This window comes from Lissotriton vulgaris, chromosome 8 (assembly GCF_964263255.1).
Source record: "Lissotriton vulgaris chromosome 8, aLisVul1.2, whole genome shotgun sequence".
Taxonomy (NCBI): Eukaryota; Metazoa; Chordata; class Amphibia; order Caudata; family Salamandridae; genus Lissotriton; species Lissotriton vulgaris.
Window position 1 is genome coordinate 1,507,353,047 of NC_141696.1, and position 19,569 is coordinate 1,507,372,615.

Below are 19,569 nucleotides of genomic sequence, written 5' to 3' on the forward strand. Positions count from 1 at the left end.
GTGCATTTTTTTGGGTTTCTTGGAAAGTGGATTGGGGTCTGCTTTTTGCTTCTCCTTTTCACATTTGAGCTTCTGTTGCGGTCAAGTTCCTCGCAGGGTTACTAGTCATTGCTTCCCTTGGCTGGTGATGCAGTAGCTGATCTCCTCCTTGGTTTATGTTATCACATGCTGTTAAGTGTTTTCTAAACAAGTGTACAAAATGCTGCATTTTCCTTTACCCCCCCCCTTGTTCCTATTTTCCATGTTTCTGAGTCTCTTTGCACCCTAGAGTGTTCCTGTCTTAAAAGCCCAGATTGAGTGATGAATATGGGAGGTGCCAGGTGTCTGCCACTGAGCCATGCCTGTTGTATCAGCAAAGAAAGTAACACCACCCTTATCCTTTTTATCTAATTAATATTAGACCCATCTCAAACCTTCTGTGGCAGAGTAACAGTGTTTGTTGTTACACCTTTATTAATTATGGTTTATTGTCTTTCCAATGTCACATTACATGTTATAGTTGCCCTTTTCTTTGGCTGCCATTTGCCCATGTAACTTAAGTTTATACGGCTTGACTAGCTCCTTTTTTCACTTACAGCCAAGTTGGCTTATCGTTTTGTACGTTTTCAAATACATGGTCAAGGCTGCCTCCCTCTGCTTGAAAACAGAAACTTTGCCCCTCACAAACCACTCTTGATTGTGCTTAGAACAAGTCACCCTATCATAACAAACAGGTGGTTCTCTAGTATTTAAGTCATAGTTTTACACATAAGGAGACTTCTCGTATATTTATATTGTACTAAAGCACACTATATGGGCAGGTTTATTTTGAAATTAATGTATTCATTGCATATTTATAGTAACAGAAAAACACAAAAACCTTTTACTGTTTTTTGGGGAAGATTCAGTGCGCATGCTAATAGTGAAGAAAAAGTGCATTGAGAAGAGAAGGCATAAAAACAAAGTGCATCACAATTAAAACAATATATTCGGAGTTGATATAAGTCTATTGCGTTTCGACCTTAGATACTAAAAGATGATTATCAGGGCAAAAGCCCCAGTATCTAGAGATTCAAAGAAAAGAATCATGACAATGTAATGAATAAACTGCCTAGGAAGTGCAGAGAGAAGCTGCCTATAAAAGTATGGTATCCATTGAAGACCAAGCTTGGAGAATGATCCGGAGTCATCAATAACAGGAACATGTAGCAGGCACAATGTATCCTATGATCAATAGAAATAAAGGTTACTACGGAAGAACAATATTACGTCAGGCCAAAATTCAGAATTATTAACCAGCGAAAAATCACCTTGAGAAATAAATGGTTCCTTTGGTAAATTTAGCAAAATACAGCTTGATTGAAGAAAAGGTCCAAGGTATGCCAATGAACCTGCGCAGGGAACGTCAAGGCCGCTAGCTCATCTAGAGCCCGGAGCCGGAATTGGGGTCCTATGAGGCACAGATGGAAATAAAAAAATCAGGGTCCAGATCTAGTAGAGGTGGAGATCCAATACTTAACGTATAATCAAATACTAACCCAAGGTAGTGGTCATGGGTTGAAAGGCAACTAACCAATAGTCAAGAGAAATGAACCACTCTCGGGACGCTGTCTATTAAGTAGATTAAATTGAGGTGCAGCTCTTCTAGGAGGCCTCTAAATATACTAGAGAGGAAAGGAAACGCCACATGAGACCATACCCTGCTACAGCTGATTAAGGGGTATGCTTATTCACAGTATGTGAGAGCATATAGTATAGTTATTTAACCCAAAAACGGGGGGGGGGGAGTAGTTATCATCCTCATTGTAGAAACAATGGGCCATATGACATACCCCATGTGGACAGAGAAATAATTATATTCCAACACAACCTGTCAAAGTCCCAATTAATTCAGATAACCGTGCTCTAATAATGCTTCTAAGCATAAGAGAACTCAATAGCAATTCAGGCTAAGCTTGCAGAATAAGATAGGCCTAGTATTAATCACTTTTCATACTGTGGCATAACAATAGGAACTCAAGGAAACATATATGGTAATCCTTTCACAAAACACATAACAATTAGTGACTTAAACGTAGAGGGCTGATCAGACAAATGTTAAAAGGCTGACAAATAACCTTTGACATTAACTACAGCAAGTAATTGTTGCGATAAAGACAAGACAAACAGAGGTACATAAGAAAGTTTACCTTTTGCGTACAAGAGTGAGAGCAGACCCAGTCTTCTAGTCTCTTCATAGGTCTCGTACAGCTGGCTCTGCAGTCTTCTGGCTTTCCGCAGGTCCAGGTGTGTTGTAAAGTAGGTGCATGGAGTTGCCAAATGTATGCCTGGCATGAGCGAATTATTGGAAATGATCCCTGGGGATGGTCTAACCATTGGTGAAAGGCTATCGTGGCCAACCCTCCCCACTTTGGGCATTTTCAAGATGCCCGAATTGTTCATCCTTAATCAACTTGGGCTTTGAGGGCATGGTGTGTGTGTGGAAAGTATACTATGGTAATACTATTGTCCTCTGACATCTAACCCCAAAATCCAGTTTGTGGCAGTCCTTGTACCCACAACAACTTCAGAGGCAGACATCTGGTCAAATAAAGCTGAATGCACAAGGATTGTTTTGGCATCTTGACTCCGCCCTTTGAAGTGCAACCAAAATGTTAAATGTAAACCCAGCAGAATGCTCAAACAGGCTGTGCCGCCACAGTAATGTCCAAAAGAGGCAGACTGTGATTGATACCTGACTGTCTCGAGGGCCAAATGAAGGGCCCTGCCCAGATGTCAACTAACATTGGCTTGTGACCCAAATGTCATATGGAAAACCCGTGTAGACAACCATAATTGCAGATGGTGGACTTTGACGTCGCTGCTGTCGAGTATGTTTGTTGCCATGAATCCATTCTGAAGCTGTGGACGGCCCATACGTGTAATTCTTTTATAAATTGCAGTATCTCTACGCAAATTAATTGCTACAAAATTAGACTCGCAGATTTAAAGTACCTCGCCATGGACTTGTAGGTGATGTATGCATGAAGTCCCTATTCAATAGATGGTCCTTTTCCACAAATTTAGTCCTGAACATGGTCTCATGGATGTTTACTGAGACCAAAATGTTGACATCTTACACACAATATCCCATATAAAATAGAACTATTTGTATTGCCACCCATTGTATGCTTACTCTGAAGGTTTTGGTTGTTTGTCTGAGTTTTATTGTTCACCACATGGGTAAATTGAAATATATCACACAATTGTAAGTCTTATCTGGAGGATATGTAAACTTACGTTTATTTGTTTGGTATAGAATGTATATAGACATTTTTCTGCCATTACTAAAGCTATTGAATGTTCACACCCTAGCACTGAATACTTGCCAATCTTTCTTTTATGCCCTCTAAGGCTTTGTCAACAATTGATTTAGTTTTATTGGATCCTGAATGCCCAATCTAAAAATGTACAACAGAGAGTAATTTAAATTGTCTCCCAGGAGTTTCCTGTTGTTCATATATGAAAAACTCCAGCACACCTATCAAGCAAAATGTGATATTCAAACAGGACTTGACACTTTAATGTCAGAAAAGGATCCTCCTGCCCTCCCCTGCATATTCTGTCAAGCTCAGATGGGTCTTCTCTGCCCATTTAGATCAGCCTATTGGCTCCTGGGAGCAGGTTTAGACATCATTGATGTGAGTTTATATGCTAACTCTTGGTTGACCGAAGTGGGAGAGCAAAATGCAGGGACTTCAGGCGAGGCAAAGATAACTTTCTAAAAGTTACTTTTCCACAATATTTAGAAACAAATCTGACTTCACCATTGCACTTGTTTTGTTTAACTTTTAAAAATAGCTGTTTAATTGAGAATAGATTTCAGGTGCTAGTCACTGCAAGGACATGTTTAACATTAAACTTTTACAATTTACATGTCCTACTTTTAAATACCATCCACTCTGCCTTATTGGCCTACATAGGGGTGACTTGTATATATTTAAAAGCAAGGTTTATGCCTGTCAAAATGGGTTATTTTGACAGGTTGAATTTGCAGTTAAGGCCTGCACACCTTAATGTGGGCAATGTTGCTCTGTCCTGCGGGACTTCCTGGTGTGAAGTCCAAACCCTCCACCTTTTACGAGGTATGGCTTCATTATCTGCTCAAAATGTGAGGAATCTGGTGTTAGAAGTCTCAATCAGAAGAACAAGATACTTACCTTCTGTAACACTTCTTCTGGTGGAGACTCAAACTACAGATTCCCTACTACCTGCTCTATTAACTGTGTAGTGGACTTCTAGGTGTTAATAAAGTTCGGTGTTGGATACTGCACACTGTCGGGATTCTAGAGCTTTTCGGATGTTTTAAGTTTAAAGGCGCTAAATGCTTTATGAATGACTCTGGTAGAGAGCCACTAGCCTTCATTGCTGTTTCTAAATGTCATAACTCACTGCTACAAGGCAGCAACGCTTGATAACAAAACTTGTTACCCACTGTTGCTACATCATGAAGACGTTCAAGGGCAGATGGACAGGGCGCTCTATGAACCTGTCAGTGCACCGCTGCTTGCCTGCTTTGAATGAAAGCAAATCTGCAGTATGGGGACTGAAAGGCACGGAAGGTGGTGTGGGCTTTTTAAAGATGGCCGATAAGGTATTTATTTTTCACATTTGGGACAGGGAGCAGAAACCATGCTATGTATGGCTCCCCATTGCCCATCCCCTCCGTAGCAGTTGAAAGGAGGGGCAGTTGATTTTTGGGGGGCCATACATAACATAAACTTGTAGATGATAAAAAAGTGAATTCCAGGTTGTTTTTCACCTTGGGGTGCTGTGTGATATCATAGACAAGTCTAGTTTCGCTCTTGTCTATTTGACGTCACTCAGAACCCCTCCGTTAAAAGCATCCTGGTAATTCACTGCGGTCCATCTATAATTCTATATGTTGTAAACTGACATAAACACACAAGGGCAATGCTTATGTTCAATTCTATGGTGTTACTTCCGGAGTCTGATGGTGCCGCCTATCGATTCATGGGAGCAACTGCTGGAAATGTTTCCCAATCCAGTCTTGTGCCTGAGGGAATTCAAAAGGTGAGATGTCTGCAGTGAAATAGCGTATCCACCGGAGAGAGCTTTCCTCAAGGTAAGTAACTTGTTCTTCAGTTAGTAGGTTGGTTACTTGGTGCTTACCTAAAACGATTGTGATGTACCAAAATAAGAAATCCCGTACTTCCATTTGTTGTGCTCGTTGAATTTTGCTAGCTATTTTTAAACTTAAGGAATGATGGTAAGCATGCATCCACCTTACCATAATTAGTGATTATCAGTAATTTTCCTTGGCCAATAAGGATTGAAAAGATTGATATGGTAATACAATGTAAAATAGTCAAATTGACTAAGTATTGGACTAGCCAGTGTTTCCAGTTCCCCATGGTGTTTTAGAGGCCCTTAGGAAGCAATGGACACTTATGCCTAATATTTAAAATGGGACCAGCCTATACAGCAACTAAATCGCTCATGTATACGGTACGTGGTAGCAAAGGCTTGTCATTTTAATAGTTGCTGTCAACATATGTATTTTTTCTACCATCAGCAAATCAATGATTGTGCAGTTCCTATACGAAGAATGTGGCATTTGCTGTAGCATGACGCTCAACCAATCCGAAACCCTGAAATTCAGTATCACACTCATCATGAGTTTTCATTCATGAAGTGCCTCAAAACGCATCAGCAGTATAAATACTAGTTCATAGGCAATCTTTAACCCCCTTTAGTAAAGCCAGTATGTCTGACATTCATTTCTTAACACATACAAACAGCATTTGTGCATGGTTTTGTTTGCATACATCAGCACATGAATTCCAAACTCATTGGCTTTGCCAATGTTTGTATTTCAAACAATCAAGCCTTTTGATGACACATATCAGAATGAGGAGGCGGGCAGGGGAAGGGTCATAATCACTCTTAGGTTTCCCAGTGAGCCACTCCAGACAGAAATCCATTCTATGCAAGTCAGTACTGACCTGGCATCTCATTGGAACAGTTCACCCTAGCTGCCAGCATAACCAGTGGGTTGCAATGCTGCCTAGGTGACTGACAGTTGTTAGACTATTTACAACCATTCCTCCAATCATCTTTTTGGATTTTCAGTTAAGATATGGCAGCCCAAATTGCCAGATCACTGAAGCTGTCCCACGTGACCTAAAACACTTGGAAGATGAGATGCTTGGGCAGCACATTATGCGAATACGCAGTGTTTGCAGACCTGCCCTACTGAACCTGTTCTCGTAGTGTTTGTTGGGATTGTATGTCGAAACAACGACTTCCCTTTCAACGAGGTTAAATCCACGACCTCGTCTAAACCACAATTTTTTTTATCACGCATTCCTTTACCTCGTTTTTTTCGGTGAAGGAATGCGTTTAAAAAAATGCTTTCTAACTAGTATCCCGATCCCCCCACCTCTTTAAAACGATTTCCCCACTCCCTAAAGTCAAACACGATCACCTATACACCCTATATACTAACCCCAACCCCTACAAACAAATCCCGAAGCCTCCCAACCCCTGTATATTATCTCCTAACACTGTGCTCTCTTACAACGAATTCCGTCATTCTAAAAATAAACATGATTACCCTCAAACCCTATTAAATAAACCCCAACCCCTTAAATCTAACCCAAAACCCTCCACCAACTGTAAATTAACCTTTCTTACCTGTTCCTTTGCGACGCTACTCCGAACTCGCGATGGGAGGAAAGATCAGTATTCAAAATTGCACAGCGGCTGTCTCTTTCTTCTTTGTACATTGTTTTCACCAGCCATTTATTTCGGATGTAACTGGCTGATCTGTTTGGCACAGTGGTGTTCATATGCTTGCATAGCAGGGCGCTTCTCATCAGGCAGTATATTGGGGGCAGTGCAGATGGATACATAACTTTCATGCATGTAAGTTAGTCCACACGTTAATACAGCAGGCATGTTCATATGAGACGGGGCAGTGCGACCTATTGGGCAACAGTGTTTGAGGATTCAAATTGTTTAATTTCGGGAGGTTTACACAAAACGGGGAAGTTCTCCATACACGGAAATAGAGCAGGCAGTTTCTTCCTGATCAACGACGGAAGCGGAACTCCGTCTTGCCTGAACACTAGACCGAACCTGCCTTTACCACGCACATCCGTGGTTAAGGCTGAGGAGTCGTTCAGGCAAATCGTTCTTCCGCTTTCGTTACTCCGGAACTCGTTGCTCCGGAGTCGTTGTTCAGGATGTTTCCCGTTTGTTGGTGCATCACTCATTTGTGATACCAAAGATTTCATGAAACCATCTGTGCTTTTGCCCCCACACACACTTTTTAGAGTGAACTTTTAACTCTGCACTGAGTGGCTATCGACACATTTCCCTCCTATTTCCTGGAGTAAAGAACTCAACCCCAAATCCCTTTCCGCTGTGTACAATTTTTGCCTTTCTAAGTGGCTTAAAATGAGTTGGTGAACTTTCTCACTTGAGCCTTTTTATTGCACAAAAGCTACAACATTACCCTAACCTTGGCATCCATCCACCATGCTCTGTTGCACTTTTATATGTTTTTTTTTTTTTTTGGAAAACCTTTATTAGTCTTGCAATCAATTACAGGTACGGGCCTACAACCTTCTCGGCCGGCCGCGAAACAGAGTAAAAGTATAGCAATCAAAAGCCGGGACGATACGAATACCAGGAGACAGCTCGTGGGCAAACGATCAGGTCCGAAGTCAGGATTACAGAGGTTCATTTTTAAAATATAAAGAACTGAAAAAGTGCCATAAAATCACACGTGGTCCTGCAATACAGCGCGCCAATCGGGATATCCACAATTAGTATAAATACAAACGAAGTAGTGGGGTAAGGCACACAGATCAGGAGAAACATAGGCACAAATCCGGTGGATAGCAAACCCTAACCCCACCTCCCAAAACAATACACGTTACAGGAACCATGAATGAAGACGACACTATAGAAAAAGAAAAAAGACTAAAGGGCCATGGAAACAAAGAACGAGCAAACCCCGCCCCCCTACACCCACCCTGCACACCCGCGGAAGGCCAAGGCCTACCCCCCCAGCCGCGTGCCTGTCGCCCTATTTAAACCCGAAATTTTGAAAGAAAAAGAGAAAAGACAAGAAGCATAGGTGGAGGAGGGCCCTCAAAGTCGCCGCCCGGCCCCGCCCATCACCCCTGCACATGGGGAAGATCCAGAAGCAGAATAGGGTATCATGGAGAACATCAAGTACCAAGTACATCAGTAATACAATCCCAATGCAACACACCCAAAGCACCGTCAGTTAACGTGAGGGCCACTGAAACCTAAAATGCATCATCCCTGGCCTCGTCTAGCAATGGAACCACCAAATGACCCCTTAACAATCGATATACAGTACTTTTTGGAGGATCTGGAGGATCCGAGCGAATCAGGCCCGAACAACAACAAGAAAAAGTTCAGCAGCTCAAGTCCATCAGTACGCGTGCAGCTGAAATCCAAGGGCGTCGGTACCAAGCCCGCGGGTGTCACAAAGTCCAAGCACAGTAATGCCATCCATGAAGAGGAAGTCTCACAGTCCGGCAAGTGCCGCGGTGTTGTCGGGACGGCCCGAGAAGAAGAACAGTGTCGCGTCCCTAGACTCAAGCTAAGCACGCGTCCCAAAGAGTCACTCATGCGCACAACTGCACTGTCCAGGGAGGACGAAGTAACCAGGTCCCTCGGCAGTTCCCAAAACCCAGGCGGGGCCAGAGTCCTCCCCAAGGAAGTAGATACGGGCACTTCGGCACTCCATTGGAATCGGACCACGTCCTTACAGGGCGGTGAAACAGCAATGGCGGCCATTCTTCGATCCAGGTCACAGGCATTGCAAATCAGGGTCTCGCGCAGATCCGTTAGGGCGGCCAAGACATCCTTAGGTGTGGGCTCCATTGTGCGCTGCCAGCACCCCAGCTCCGCGCCTACGGCAGCCTTCCGACCGGGACATGGTCCGTGAGGGAGGGTGTCAGCAGCCATCTTTGTCAGTTCGGCCCCGTCCCTCTGCACTTCACTGTAGGGACCGGCCCCAGCACAGGGCGCCACTAAATGTACGCCCCGAGCACAAAGTTATGAGGCGGTTTCCCCAGGGAGAGTCACCAAAAGGCTAAACAAAAGACCCTACCACTCTCTGGGGGCCGCCCGCCTGTCTCGGGGGCGATCCTTGGTTATGTCCGGGCGCGGAGTCCGAAGAGGGGGGCCAGGAGCCACACACCCCCCTCGGCTCCAGTATGCCTCGCAGGCCCCCAAGGCTCTTCGATAAGGGCCGATGCTGCCGTCAGCGGCACTTCAAGACAACGGCACCCTCCGACCGACTCCCCACCACCAGAGGCGGCCGCTGTTGTTGCAGTCGCGGCCGGCTGCCCGTTCCAATCGACACCCCGGCTTCGTCACCGCACGTGCCGCAGAGCAGTGGGTGGGAAATTCTCCGGATTCACAGCACGCAGGAGTCTCAGGAGCAGGTGGTAAGTGAACGCTCTCCTTCTTTTATCCAAATACACCTTCGTAGTTCAGAACGAACAACAGGATGGGCGTGCAGGGCGAGAGGGCTCACGGAGCCGAGCGGTTATGCGACCATTTCGGATGCTGATTTCCACTTTCATATGTTTGAAACAACCCGACTCGCGCCACAGATGGAGATGGACACTCCGAAGATTTCATGGTTCCTACATAATTCGTCAATGGTGCCTCTTGCTTCATACCTCTGCCTCCCACTGTGTACTGGTTGAAGCGCCCAGGCGACTTTAAGTTTCCAGATGAGTGTTTAAGGTGTGATGGAGAACCAGGGTCCTCTGGGTAAAATGACCACACCACATTAACCACCATGGCCTCTCTAGGAGCATCCATTTCCTGATTTTTACACTCCCTGTTCGCATTTCTTTTGGCCTGGTTATTCAAATATAAGTGAGTTAGCTGCAACAAAAGGCCCTCTTTTCTCAGTATTTAAGTCTCTTGAATATGAATAAACACCATATGCTAACATTATGCAAATCAGGAATACATTTGCAATTTGGTAATTCAATATCCCTTCATAAAAATTTAGCTGCTTTAGATCTGAATAAGGAATGTTTTCACAGACCTACGTTAAACTGTATTTTGCAAAAACAGCACCTACCAAAAGAAAAATGCAGATTTTTATTTACAGAAACAGCATTGATGGAATATTGTGTTTGGAGGATCTACTCACAAACTCAGAAATTTTACCTGTATGGCAGAACAGATGCATTTTATAAATGTAGGCTTAGGTGCAAGAACACTGACACTGCTGGATGGTGTACCCACAAAACTAGGTAGTAAAACTCTTAGTTTTTTGTGTATTAACGGGCCATTTGCAGATAATTTCTCAGCCTGGAAAGCTACAGATGTACTTGTTTTAAAGGCACAAGTCAGTGCCTTTCCAGGATACATTTGAGGATGGAACTTCCCCATATTTGCTGAGGATGTAGGGAAAGTGGATGAAAATGTTCTGCACTTGAATATGTGTGACTGAAAAATCTGCATGCATACAAGAGATACAACTTTTTATGTCTGCTAGAAAATCTTCATGAGTAAAGGTTATGCATTTTCAGAGATTACTTGGAATTTTTTTATCTTTTGTGAACCCCTTAAACGTGAGAGATCTTTCCCAAACAGATTTCTAAATGTTAAATGCATGTGAATTGTGAATTGGCCTCTGTGTGGTTTATGAGTGGATTCCTGTTATTTACTTGTCTTGGCATTATGCTCGGTTATCATTATTTCATGAAGCTAACACATTTTCTTTTTCCACTCTCTACGTCAACAGGACCCAGTAAAACTCCTCCTGTTTTGCCAGTGAACCTGGACAGAGAAGGAATAGAGGACGTGATGGGCCAGCTGAAGCGTGCCCCCGCGGGATTGGACTCTGTGCTTGGACGTACGGTGACATGGGGTGTGGCGTTTCATCATGCAGGTATGCTCATACCATTTATTTAGAAATTACCATATCTTACAAAGTAAAGATAAAGTTTAGCTTTTTATAACATCACAATCTAAGCTCTCATTCATGGATAGATGCCATATAACGGTGAAGCAGGTCAGTCTCATGACCACGTGATAACACCTGTGAAATGTCCACAGATCTGTGATGTTTAAGACCATACAACTGTGGTTTCTTAGACTTCAGCAAGTTGAGCCCCCATGTCTTAGAGTACCACAGCCACATCTCATTGTCACCAATGACTGAACAGGACGAGGACATTGCTGTGTAGTTGCTATTTTGAATTTCAACTACTGAAGATTATGAGTCTCATTTTGTCAATTCTAGGTGATGAAAAGGGAAATGTGTTTTATTTTTGCATCCGTTTATGCATCTGTTTATTTCGCTCCTGGCTACCGCTGAACATAAGTGGCTTAGGGAGTCCACGCTTTGGGGATGCTATGCCTGCGGATTCTTAGTCTGCGGCCCCTGCTATGCCATTCATGACTTACATTGGATCCCTGTGCTTTATAACAAAATGTCTTGAAAATCATTGGGAAGGTTCTCAAAGTAGCTGTAAGTTAAGGGTTTGATGTCTAGGTGGCCGTGCACCCAATTCACTTACCTTCTGATTGACCTATCCAGGACTGGGGGCGTTATCAGAGATGTCACATACTTGCATTTCTGTTTAGAATGATTCAAGGTCGACTTCTGGCTCTTGTCCCTACTTTTAGTCCATATTCATCTATTTACTTTTTCCAACCTACAGCCATGAGTGTGCTGTAGCTTGACGGCAAATTACAAAATCATGAAATACCTTTGCCTCTTTAAGAATAGTACTTCAGTACACTGTTCATTTTTTCAGCTACTTATACCTCCTAGGAAACTGTCAAATCTTTCAGTTGAGCTCATTCTTATAAAAAAGTACTGATGTCTTTGCAAGTTGATTTGTAACCATAACTGTACTTTAACTGTAGTTTTTCTACTGAATTTCAGATTTTTTTTTATAACAAACGTTGAGGCACTCTAATTAAAGCTATCTGTAACTTTAGTGTATCTTTGTTTTTTCAGTGAATGAGTTTTTGATCTTAAATTACATCCCTCTTCTTTGAAAGTATACCATGTACCTCAGTCCTCTAAAGGCAGCCGCAAAATTTTTCTCAGTCGTGTCAATCACCGGAACCTGACAATAGATCTGTCTCTCAGATATTTTACCTGGTGTGGAGTGTAGAATCGTGTAAGAACCCAAGTGAACTGTTTCAATCATGTATTCAGAATTTAAGAAAGGTCTACTTAAAATTAGCAAAAACAGACCTTGTAAACGACTGCACGTGAAATTTAAAAACTATGTTATTGGTTGTCCTTACTGAATTCAATTTCATAACTGATGTCTCTTAAGGCTTGACGTTTGACGAACGGGACATCATTGAGGGTGCCTTTCGTCATGGCTTCGTCCGGGTGCTGATTGCCACCTCTACCCTTTCCTCTGGTGTAAACCTTCCTGCAAGAAGAGTCATTGTACGCTCTCCGCTGTTCAATGGACGACTTCTGGACATCCTGACCTACAAGCAGATGGCAGGTCGGGCTGGCAGAAAAGGAGTTGATACTGTAGGTAAGTATAAGCCGGTTCTGGTTAACTGATCGTGACTTGAGGAACAGTCATTACTTGGTGGGAAAAGCCATTGGGGTTGTACAGTAAGAGATAAATGGTTGGATGTCTGCAATTCAACAGTCATTTGTTAATCTTGGTAAGTCATGTTAGTTTAATTTGCTTACTTGAAATTAGCTGCCACCTTCTAAACTTCTCCCCGCCTAGTAGAACACTTCTGTCCATTTTGTTGGTTTGTCGTGGTTGCAATTGAAGTGGAGGTCATCGTCGTATGCGATTCAGCGGTCATCTGCCAGCCCAATCATTGCTTGATTTCTGTGGCTGCATGGAGCATCAGTGTGGTTGACTAACCACACCTGCAAAACCTTCAAATGTTTTGTGTAAATGATAACACACTGATACTTTGTGGTCTGTGCACTTTTATCAATAGGTTAAGGGTCTGTAAACATAATCTCTGCATAGTTAAAATGTAGGTTTGAATTTTATGAAAGTTACAGAGTAGCTCTGCTGTTCCTTCCCCCTCCCCGAAGAGAAATGTCCCTGTTTCTTTGAGCCACTCTCCGCAGTAAACTTTGGTTCTTCACAATGAGATTCCCTCTGATGTTCATAAAAGGTAGACGGACTCCTGCATGCGCGAGGTAGCGGAACACAACTTTTCAAAATAATCACTTCTGTTAACCAGTCCAGTACATAAAAGAAAACCTGCTCAAACAGCAAATGTTACTGTTTTTTAACTAATGAATGAAAAAGGTGTGATAAAAGTACAGTTGGCTGAGAAACACCACTAACACTAGATTAATTAACATAGACAAAAAACAGAAATGTAAACAGTACACTCAGTGCAAATAATTGTTGCCCCGAAAGAACCTTAGAAGCCTGCCATTCTTGCCAACAGGTTGACAGGCGGTTCACTTGTTGGAGCATAAGGAAGATATCTGGCTGCCTAGACACAGAAAAGACCCGTGCCCTTTAAAGTGTGGAGGCGGGCGGGGCTCTTATGAACACAGATACAATTCCCATGGTTAAGAGCTAGAGTTTCCAGTAATATTTCATTCTGCACTATAGGGTTCAATTTTATATTCATAAAAGGTAGAATAGAGTAGCTTTAAACGCGCCATCAGGGTCATAGAGTTCAGCCTTTAGACAAATACATTTTGATGGAAAAACTGACAAACCAACGTATCCTTCCTGTAGTCCATATAATAATGCTTTGAGAAAATATGGACTGATTTCCAAGTGGCTGACATGCATATGTCAGGCCAATCATGTGCCTAACTACCCTATTGAGCCACAGTAGCAGTCTTTCCCTCATTGGAGGGAGCCACAGGCTTACTAGCCAATGTCTATTAGCTGTCACTTTGCAGGTAATGCAGGAAACTATTCACCTACCTATGGTCTGTTAGAAAGAGTCCAGATCATTCTGCACTGTAGCATAATCAACAGAGAGTAGGTTACGCTTAAGGAACTTTTTAGTCCTATCCAGATAATATTGTTATGCACTTTGCACATTGAGAGTATATAGATACCTCTGCTGCGGACATAGGGTTCGGAAAATAATAAGGCAAATAGTCTGCTTTAAATACAAATATCCTACTACTTTCAGTAGAAAGTTGGAATGAGTTCTCAGAGAAACCTTATTATGGTGGAAAAACATGTAAGGTTCATCAATACAAAGAGCGTGAAGCTCGCTCATCCTTCTAGCTGAAGAAGTTGCTACCAAGAAAGCCACCTACCACGTAGAGGTCGCCTCGGTTTCGTTCAAGTATGACGTTGTTGGACAAGGTTTTAGTTGGCTGGTCCATATTGCATACCCTTGTTCTGAAAATGGTTGGATGACCTGCCCCAAGCTCTTGTTGGCTGCATTGTTTGTTTAAAAAAAATATAATCATTCCTGGCATGCTGCTACAAACAATGATGTTACAGACATTTATTGGTTTTTATATTTTGTGTTTTTTAGGGATAGCAGTCCTACCCTCTTTTCGCAATATAAATATAAGTATATACATATATATACATTTATAAGTATTTAAACACACTTAAATATGTTTATGTAAATATACTTGCAGTATGTTCAGAGTGCAGTAAGTATCAATTAGTATCAATTAAAATGTCAATATGAAAATTTTAATAAAATGTAGTCAATACTCTTGTATATTTTGGCAAAGCAGTTTCTTTGACACTATTCAGATGTTTTTCAAGTGTGTTAGGTTTTTGTGTGGGTCAATCTTGTTCTTCATCGGGCTTATGATCTCCATATTTGGCCTGCAGAAATAGTTGTCTACATTGGGCCGTATGACATGGCTCTTGACTGAGTTTCTTTTCAAAATCTCTTCTCTGGGTGTATTGCTTTGGTTTTTGTTTCAAGATGTGAGGTAGAAAGGGGGCGTGGCTAGCAGCCAAGCATGGCGGTCGTCTTTTAGACGAGCTCCGGACCTGGTCCGATGAAATTCTGGAATACACCCGCTAACCGCGCAGGACAGCCACCGAAGTGCAGGAGTGAGCTGCGGTGACGAGCGGGAGGACTCTGTACCGCCTGAGTGTTAGAGGAAGCGAGCTTGGGAAAGATTGTGACCCCGGAGGCCTGATGGCGCGGCGGACCGTGGGGCGAGGAGGGCCGTGACGGGACTCAAATTCGTGCCCCGGAGTAAACCCTTAACGTCGCTGAGGTTGTAGGGGAATGCACGGCCCGGAGACCTAGATTGCTTTGCTGCCGGAAGAACCTGCGAGGAGCTGAGGTGGCAGGCACCAAGAAAACGGAAGTATGCAGGAGGTGTGGCAGTAAAGCGGGCCGGAGGCTACACGAGCTCGGGGATGCGGGGCGGCCTGCTCCCCTGTAGCGTAGTGAGACGCTCTGCAGCAAGTTTAGAAACGACGCGTCGCAAATGGTGTTGATGTCGTTGGGCCACGGACACAGAAGGTACAGAAATATACTGGATCGGTGCGGGTGCATGCTGCAGAGGCCCGGAGGTGGTGTGGTGCTGTATCAGAGCCACTGTATGAGAGCAAATTGAGAAACGCTCCGAAAACTGAGGCGATTGGCGACGTTGCACAGCTGATATTGTGCCTGTGAGACCAACAGGGGTGGAACTGCCTGTGCATCCTTTCAAGAAGTGGAGGAGAAAGGAAATGTAATCCAATGGTGATTTGGTGGCAGAGATCCCGGGCGGAATGGGGCGGCGATGCTGGAAGTGCGAGTTCTGCTGCGGCTACTGGAAAGGCCGCAGGGCAAGCGGTTCCCTGACTAACGTGGCCCGCTGCATAGTGCTCGGCAGCCACTGTGGACACGGCGCATGGATGTTGTGATGACACTCTGAGTGCCACGTTGCAGGAGCGTACACATCGGGGCCTCCAGCCCAACTGAATGGCACCATTGCTACAGGTAGGATACACACTGGAATAAGGGTGACGAGCAAGCAGATGGACTGAGCGGTACTGACCGGTGTCGGACCCATATGTGAGTCGCGGTGCTGTGGTGTTGTCATTGGGAGAAACGCTGCGGAGTGTATTGGTGATATACGGGAAGCACGCTGAGACCCTGCATACATTGTATCCAAGCTACCTGTTGCTGGAGCGATTTGCATGATGGGGCGTAAGGGGGTGAAACAACTAGACCAAGGCGGACAGGACCATGTCCCGGATACAGTAGATCCTGCAAATAGCTAGGCCAGACCGGAGTGCATTCCATCGACTGCAACACCGGCACCTGTGGATATGTTGGATTTCATACTACAGGAAGTGCGCAAGTCCAGAAAGGCAATAGAACTACAAATAGGGACTCTGTCCACTGGCCTCAACTTGCTCTGGGTGGACCACACTAAGCTAGCGGACAAGGTGAAAGGAAATACCGCGACACTGGAGGACGTTGTCCCGAGACAAGCACAGACTGACACTAAGCCTGCTGGATAGGGTGGAAGATGCAGAAGGAAGGGCCTGGCGTAATAACATCCGCGCCATTGGCCTGCCTGAAAAAAGTGAAGGGAATGATGCGACGACTTATATGGAACAGTGGTTCCGGGATCATATCACCAACGAAGGACTTTCCACGCAATATTGCATAGAGCGAGCGCACAGGATACCTACTGGTCGCCCAAAACCTGGAGCTCCACCCGACCTTTCATAGTGAAGCTACTGAATTTTCGCGACAGAGACCTTCTCCTGTAAAAAGCCTGTGAATCATCTCCGATAAACTTTGAAAACACGTACATCTCACTGTACCCGGATTACACAATGTTTTTTTTTTTGGTTTCTTTTTATTGAAATATAAAAAACAAGCAAGGCATAAAACATGTTTACAAAGTGCCAGTTCAATTAAGGGAGGAAGAAATACAATGAGCAGCAATCGATATAAAGAAAGGGGAGGGGAGGGACAGGTGTCAAATGTAATAAAAGTACAATAGAATGGTCAAAATGCATGGGTCAGGGGGAAGGTGGAACATCAATCTCATCAACTTCAGGCGGTATACATATGTTTCCACGAAAACTATTCCAAGGTCCCCACACTACACCATTTCCGGGGACGGCCCCTGGCTAGGTACACAGTCTTTTCCCTGAACATACACCAATCCAGGTTTTCCTTCCATAAGTCTACTGTAGGAGGCCTCTGGGACCCCCACAACTGAGCAATATGTTGCTTGGCGATCATGGCTCCCAGGGATGCCCACTGAGTCTGAGCTACATTATAGTCCATAGGTTCCTAAACGTTCAACAAGCAGCGTTTGGCCTCCGGCAAGAGAGCAATACCAGTCACTTCCTTCATGACCTCATGGACCCCACTCCAAAAAGCAGCAATCTCACGACATTCCCAAATAATAGGAAGAAAAGTAGCAACCTGCCCACACCCTCGCTTGCATAATCCCTCTTCAGAAAAGCCCATTCAGACCAAACGGGGGCCCGTGACGTAAATCCTGTGGAGGATCTTAAGTTGTACCAGTCGGAGCCGAGCTGGAATCGCGACCTCCATGGGAGAGGAGATCGCAGATTGCCAGTCCTCGCCATCCAATTCGAGGCCGTCACGGGTACACAAGTCCCGGAGATGTAGCAGGAGGTCAGGCCTATTATTAATTAATTTCTTGTAAACAAGGGAGATAGGCTGTTGGATGGCCATGTACCCGACAGCACTATCTTCAAGTGGGGACAATTCTGGAATCACCTCACCCAAAGGGAAGACCGACATCAAGGCATGGTGAACCTGAACGTAGCGAAAGTACTCTGTGTCACACAATTCAAACTCCGTCTTTAACATCTCAAACGATTTCACCTGGCCCTTAACCCAGAGGTCACCCACCTTACTAATACCGATAAGGTCCCATCTATCGAACCCCTTGGTTTTCCACAACTTCCCAAGCCTGTCCGAACCAAAGAGCGGGGTCGCTAAAGTCAAGCGATCTTTCCACCCCAAGGAAGTATTAGCGTCCTGCCACGTACGCACCGCCGTCTTCGTAGGCCCCGACAGAGTCTTAACCACCGATTTTGAATAGAGCGCTCTATATTAATTACCCCCGGGCAACAGCTATCTATCCATAGCAAAAGCAGGATTCAATGCAGGACCATACATACCATGGTTGATGGCACCCAGTTGAGCAGCCCAGTAATAGCTTTTGATGTCAGGGAGAGCGATTCCCCCCATCATACCAGGGGAGCATCAATTTGGCAAGAGCAATACGAGGCCTACCGTCCCATATCAACTTCCTCTGAAGGTCTTCAACTGCACGAAAATAGCTAGCGGGAACAATATCAAGAGTGTTCTGGAGAGCATACAAAAAACGAGGCAGAGACATCATTTTAAATAGGGCCGCACGACCAAGCGGTGAAAGCGGAAGTTTACGCCAACCCGCAACGTCCTGTTTCAATCTAGCCAGGGGTGGGAGAAGGTTCTGTTCATACCGGGCCATCGGATCCAACGAGATAAAGATACCAAGGTACTTAAACCCTGTCAGAGTAACTTGAATAGGGCAGGTACGTGGGAGAAGAGGGACATCACCAGAAAGAACGTATAAGTAGGATTTCGCCCAATTGATAATCAAACCAGAGTTCCTACCAAAGGAGGCCAAGACATCGCACAGAACCATCAATGACTTCCGGGGTGAGGCCAATCCAGTAATATACCATCCGCGTAGAGCAAGATTCGATCTTCGAATTCAAGAGACCATTGAATACCCTTCATCGAGGGTTCCCATTGGATCCACGCAGGAAGGGGTTCTATGGCTAGGGCAAACAATAACGGAGACAAGGGACAGCCCTGACGAGTGCCTCTTCCAAGACTAAACTGAGTAGAAACACGACCATTCACGACAATTTGCGCAAGGGGGTCCTTGTAGAGAAGCCGCACCCAGCCAATAAAACCAGGTCCAAGCCCAAATTTAGCTAACACGGCCCATAAGTATGGCCATTCCACGGTATCAAAAGCCATCGTGGCATCTAACGATGCCAAGGCGGCCGGCTCACGCAACGTCGCAGCTCTCGCGAGAACGCCGTGCAGACGCCTGAGATTCAGGGCAGTATTTCTAAGAGGAATGAAACCGGATTGATCCGGATGTATCAATTCACCGATAACGGTGATCAAGCGGTTAGCCAGCAGTTTTGCAAGGATCTTAGGTTTGGCGTTCAAAAGAGAAATCGTCCTGTACGATGTGCACCTGTCCCTCTGTTTCCCCTCCTTATGGATCACCACAATGGTCGCAAGACGTTGATCGCTGGGTAGAGAACCGCACTCACGAGACTCCAAAAATACATCTCTTACATAGGGCGCTATCTTGTCAGGCCGCAATTTGTAAAGTTCAATAGGCAGGCCGTTAGGACACATAGCCTTTCCCGAACGCAAGGAGCGAATCGCGAGAGTCACCTCGTCTGCGGTTATTGGAGCATCCATTTGTTCCCTATCCAAATCAGAAAGACGCGGTAGAGCAATACCACGCAACAATAGATGTGAATCTTCCTCCGGCCTATCCGACACAGAGGCATACACTGACTGAAAGTGATCTGCAAAACACTGAACGATCTCCTCAGGGTCAGTAAC

General features: G+C 44.5%; 1 protein-coding gene across 1 annotated transcript in view; it reads left to right on the forward strand.

The window, feature by feature from the left end:
* The window catches only part of POLQ (DNA polymerase theta), a 415,163-nt gene that overhangs the window by 78,656 nt on the left and 316,938 nt on the right, over positions 1–19,569 (forward strand). The window contains exons 9-10 of the mRNA XM_086935619.1: positions 10,793–10,939; positions 12,345–12,557. Of these exons, the coding sequence (XP_086791745.1) occupies positions 10,793–10,939; positions 12,345–12,557 (360 nt within the window). The remainder of the gene's footprint in view (positions 1–10,792; positions 10,940–12,344; positions 12,558–19,569) is intronic.